The 5,717-nt window shown below is 38.3% G+C and overlaps 1 protein-coding gene across 1 annotated transcript; it reads left to right on the top strand.

Moving 5' to 3' along the window:
• TAF12 (TBP-associated factor 12) lies at positions 1 to 4,998 on the top strand. Its single transcript, XM_089784334.1, is given in 14 exon segments — positions 1 to 324; positions 357 to 511; positions 514 to 600; positions 603 to 624; positions 627 to 722; positions 725 to 843; positions 940 to 1,098; positions 1,529 to 2,044; positions 2,653 to 2,727; positions 3,327 to 3,405; positions 3,498 to 3,562; positions 3,691 to 3,726; positions 3,954 to 4,145; positions 4,647 to 4,998. Coding segments are annotated over 13 exon segments (1,611 nt in total). The 5' UTR covers positions 1 to 266; the 3' UTR covers positions 4,098 to 4,145; positions 4,647 to 4,998.
• The last annotated feature ends 719 nt before the right edge of the window (positions 4,999 to 5,717 follow it).

Below are 5,717 nucleotides of genomic sequence, written 5' to 3'. Positions count from 1 at the left end.
TAAGAGGATTTTTTTGCCTATATATTTTTATAACTTTTTTGGCCAGAACACTTGAAAATGAGCTAGGAAGAAGTAGGGATAGTTGTGGGAATTTGAATATCAGCCCCTGCCTTGAAGAATCGAGATTGTTCTTCTCGTCAGCTGAGGGGAGAAGAAACAAAGAGGAGCTAAGCCCATAACGAGTCCATAAAAATGTCAGAGATAAATACACCTCCACTCCACCACCAACATTAACTTTCTCAATCTTCAGTTCCCTCCACTTCCCCATGGACCAACAACCGCCTCTGCCAACCCCTAACGCTCCTCCTTCCGCCACCCCGACCCCGACCCCAACTCCCATTCCCACGAGTTCCGCACCGAGCCACCCCAACAACCTCCCCCGTCACTACCACAACCACCGCGACCGCCTCAAATTCAACCACCAATCCCAACCCCAACCTCCGCAACACCCTCAAAATCCTCCTCCCCAAGCCCAAACCCTAACCCTAACCCAATCCCAAAACCCTTATCTTCCCGTCACCACCACCCCAACAGCCACCGCAACCGAAACCAACTCTCCCCGCTCCTCAGCTCGACCCACCACCGCTACCTCAACCACCATCACCACCACCGCATTCTCGAGGCCCGGCAACAGCACTCTTCCCATTTTACCCATTTCTCTTCCTCTTCTCCCTCCGTCTCGTCGTCCCCTTCGCCAACTCTTTCATCTCAGCCGAGAGGCAGCATGCCATCGGTGTACCCTCGTCGCATTCTAGCCCTTCTCCCCCAACTCCTTTGCCCTCGCAGCCCACTTCCTTTTCGGGTTCCTTTGGCCATTCTTTCGGTGGAGGCTCTAGTTCCAATGTTCCCAGGTAGAGTTTTAAGCCTTTTGGTCCTTTTTATTTACAAGTGTAAGTTTCGATGCTAAAATTCAGTTTTTTTTTTAATCTCTTTTAATAGGCAAGGCAGCCAATGCAAGGAATGGGGATGGTGGGATCATCAATTGGTTCGAGTTCGCAGATGAGGCCAGGTGGAATTTCTGCACACCATCAACAAAGGCCTGTGCAATCATCTCTTAGACCACCTTCTGCACCAAATAGCCAGTCCCCTGCCACCCAAGTTAGTATCGTGTTAAAGGATTAATTTATTTTGTTAAGTGGTTAGCTTTGGAAATTTGTCTACTTTTACATGTGAAATGACATTGATTTATGTGTTCCCTCTATTCGCTGCTATGGTTTTAGTAGATGAGCGGTTCAACATATTGCAATAGAAGTCTCATGTAATACTTTAGAATTTTAAGAAATGATGAAGAAATATTAGCTGAATTTGGAAAATTGTGTCTTTGCTTTCTCTCTTGTTTTCATCATTATTTGAGTATCATATTGGTAGGTTGAAATGAGCTTTTTTCAGGAATTTGTGAAGCTAAGTTGTTACCGTGTACCATATAACTTATTATTGTCATCTTGATAAGATTTACTGGGTAAATTTGGGTTTCATGCCTGTTTTATATGTAGTTTTTGACCTATTTTTTCCTTTTTCTGTTTTGTAGAATTTCCAAGGGCATGGCCTTATGAGAGTGTCAGCGGTTGGTACTTCGGGTTCTTCAACGCCAAGTACACCACAAACTACACAATCCCTTAATCAGCCATGGCTATCCTCTGGGGCACAAGGGAAGCCTCCTCTGCCACCCCCTTCATATAGACCACCGATTAACTCGCCATCCTTGCAGCAAAGGTCACATATTTCCCAACAACATCATTCCTTGCCAACAGTTTCTCAACAACAGCATGTATCATCTCCACAGGTGCCACAACCTCTACCATCACATCAGCAGCAGGAGCATTTCGGACAACAATTTTCGCAATCAAGGGTCCCACAATCTTTACCTCATCAACAGCAAGTTTCAAGGGCCCAGGGATCTGCAAATCAAAAGCCTTCTTCTCTTGCAATGGTACAACCAAGCACAGTCCAGCCACTAAACCAAAATAAAGCAGCTATCACAGAAAGTGATGAGTCTGGTGGTCGTATTCTTAGCAAAAGGAGCATACATGATCTAGTCAGCCAGGTGAATAATACTGGGCCTAGCTTTGCATTTTGGGTCCTTAGGATTATTTTACAGGATCATAAGATCTTACCAACTTATTATATATTAACTAAAGATTAAAAACTCTCTGAGTCTATTCCTTGTATAAAAAGGTATCCAGCATCTTATGTTATATAAGGAAATTATTAAATTTCACTAGACGTTGTATTGTATGTAAAAAGGTTAATGGCATTGAACAATGTTTCTCTTCTTGTCCCCAAATATGTTGTGTTATACCCAATATTCTCTCTAAATGCCCTTCATCTACTTGGTTTATATGCAGAGGATGCTGTGTTGTTCCTTTTCTACATTTATGTTAGTAATTTGTCTCTGTTGATGAGCAATATAAAATTCATGATTACCATCGAGGATTCTAGTGACACTGGATGTTCGGCATTCATGTTTGGTGGATTTTATTTAGGGAATTTCAATTTTCTCTAGGCATTTATTGAGTGATAGTTGGAGGCAAGGTATTTAGCAACAGGAATTTCCTTACAGATTACAATGTATTTGTCTTTTTTGGTGCTTGTAAAATTCTTATGGAGTTTCATACTTCTTTATCTTTGAATATGACTTTTCTTTTTGAACAGATTGATCCATCTGAGAAGTTGGATCCTGAAGTTGAAGATATTCTTGTAGACATTGCTGAAGACTTTGTGGATTCTGTGAGTGTTCTTGAACCTATATTCTGAGAATTTACCATACATACACTTGGGCAGATACCAAAATGCATAAGGACTTTGCAACTATGATTTTCTAATGAATACATTTCTTAAAACTTATTTTACTTGGATTTAGCCTATTTTGCTTTAGGTGAAAACATTTTAAGAATGACTTATGGATTTTACTTTTTTTTTTCTTGAAAAAAAAAAAAGGAAAAAGTGAACTGAACCTAAATATTTCCTTTTTGTCTTTTCTGATATATTGTGCTGAATAGGTTGATCAGCTAACTGAAGTTATACATGGACTTTGATGAATATTGAAAAATGTTTTCAAAATTTTTAATGATAATGAATATCATTCCACATCTTGAATAGTAAAGAAGGACCTTAAATTCCTGGTTTTCTCTGTCTGATATTTGCCTTGTTTAACTAGGATGTTTTGTTTTTTTCTCTGCTGTCGACTTGGTTTCTTCTACTGCATTGTAGGGTTGCACTATGGCATTGAATACAGTTCTTTCTACTTCATTCTCTAAACTGTCAATAGCTAATGTGACCATTGTCCAATCCTTTTTTTTTTTTTTGTTAAATTTTCTCTTCAACAGATCACTACGTTTGGATGCTCACTGGCCAAGCATAGAAAATCGGAGACATTGGAAGCAAAAGACATTCTTCTACATCTTGGTTAGATATTCTGTAAATTTATCTTCTTTGGTCTTTCATTCATCCTTTAATGTCTAATACTTGAACTTTTATTATTTTATGGCTTGATACAGAAAGAAACTGGCATATGACTCTTCCTGGATTTTGTGGTGATGAGATTAAGACTTACAGAAAGCCGGTAAAACATTCTCTTTTATCCATTGTCCGTACAGGGGATGTTGGATGTGCAGTTGTTGCAAAAGGAATCTAATCGTAGTCGATTTAGATTTACAACTTTTCTTGATTGTGGTTTTGTTGGTTTTGCAGCTTACAAATGAGATTCACAAAGAGCGGCTTGCAGCTGTAAGTTTTGGCTTCAGTATTCTTCCCATTTCATAGTGTATGCATAAAGATGTATTTATGTTTCGTATTTTTATGTGTATGACTGTGTGAGCAGACAGATGGCATGCCCTTGACATTGTCTAAGCTATATATGGGCTTGTTATTTGAGCCAATAGGAAATAGTTGCTTTCCGGTGAACTTTCTTTTTGTTGTTAATTTACATATCTGGTGTCTGTTCTCTTTGGCAGATAAAGAAATCAATCTTAGTGACCGAGGCAACCAATACTAAGCACTTCAGTGGACAAGCTGCTGTAAATGCAAAGGGTAACCTTGGAAAAGCAGCTGCTAATATCTTGGGCTCCCCAAATGTTAAAATACGAGAAGTAACATGAGGCTCCTTTTTTGACAATATTGAATGTTGGAAACTATTTGCATTGAAGGTATGCCAATTATCATGTAAGTCTATGTAATATGCAAATACTCAGCAATTAATTGAACATAGGAGTGGTGCTTGACTTAGACCTCTAATTATTCTTAGCTATGGTAAAACCATGGATGACAAACTGTTAAAATATTGAGAACTGTTGCAGCGATTCAAAAAGAAAAAAGGTCTTTTGTGTGTTCCTGTTTATTAGATAGCTTGTAGTTTGTTGTATTATATGTAGTTTTAGCCATCACATATGTTTTGTAACAGGAGGTGCTCCTGCACATCCTGCAATTTCCTGTGTGAGTAATGTAATGAGCCTGTCTAATCTTGCTCATGAAGAAAGGCTGGATTTCAAATCAGTCATGTTTTGGGAATATATTCAAAGAGAGATGAACCTGGCATGCAGTGTCATGAGCATGGATGGAGTGCTTGCCGTGGTGTGCATTTTTCACAACATTTTGTAAAGGTTTTCCTTTGATCTTGATGTCCATGTTCTCTCATTCTTTGTTTGCAGGATCAATTTGCTGAGAAGAATTATCAGTGATTGGACGGGCAGACCAAACTTTTATAGTCTACCTAGGATACGATGTGCATAAAATTCATTTGAAGGTTCTATTTGCACATCTCTAATGCCACCTTGGAGCAAGGTTGAGAATTTTGCAAGTTGGTGCCCTTTCTTTTTATTGGTCACCAGCTTCCATCGACGCAGCTCGGTGTCAAGTCTAATTGCACAGGAAAAATTCCTTCTCCTTTTCGAATTGTCATATATGTACTTATTATCCAGGGGCATAAGCTTGCCAGCAAACTAAATACGTGATATTTGTGTCTCCACTGTTTTGCAAATGAAAGAATCATTTTAAAAGCAAGATTCTTTAAAATAGCCGGAAAATTAAAATCAAGGGTTAAGATAAGATGAATTCCAATCTTCTGCACCAATTCTCCCACCCAAATCCAAAGCCAGATTCCATTAAAAACCATAACAAATAGAGTACAAAACGTTTTCTGCTCATTGTGACTGTATTGTGGTTTCTGCTCATTGTGAAAGGTGGCTTGTATAATGCAAAAGTTATTGTGGTTTTCCAACTGAGTTTTAATATTTTTATTGTACTTAATTGAGCTTTCTGTTTTTCATTGGAGTTTTCAACTATTTTTATTTTATTTTACTCAATTGAGGGTTAAATCTCCTAACAAAATTATAGGGAATGTTTCTGGGACTGTTTTCGTTTGATGCATGTGTACGTAGGAAAGTAATTAATGAGGTGGCCGGCTTTTGATGAGGCCTAGCATTAGGCTGATGTGGGCTTTTTTAGTTTCTTGTGATGTTTTTTCCCTCTTTGAGTTTGGAAGTAGACCTAAAATTGGTGAAATCGAACAACTTTAAATCCAGAAAACCCGAAGCATATCTTCGATTATAAATCTGAAAATTGGATTTTGAAAAGAGAAGTAGAAATCAATTTTGAAAAGATGAATGCTGATGAACGCGAGGTGATATATTCAATAAGAATTTTTTATGGTGAGCAATTTGTATATTCTCTGGTAACAGAATACTTATATGAGATGCCAAATAGTTTTCAAGTTGATCAAA

Source organism: Theobroma umbraticum, unplaced genomic scaffold, assembly GCF_002168275.2.
Source record: "Theobroma umbraticum cultivar Fairchild unplaced genomic scaffold, ASM216827v3 scaffold_86.0, whole genome shotgun sequence".
In the NCBI taxonomy this organism is placed as follows: Eukaryota; Viridiplantae; Streptophyta; class Magnoliopsida; order Malvales; family Malvaceae; genus Theobroma; species Theobroma umbraticum.
This window is presented reverse-complemented; position numbering and strand designations above follow the sequence as displayed.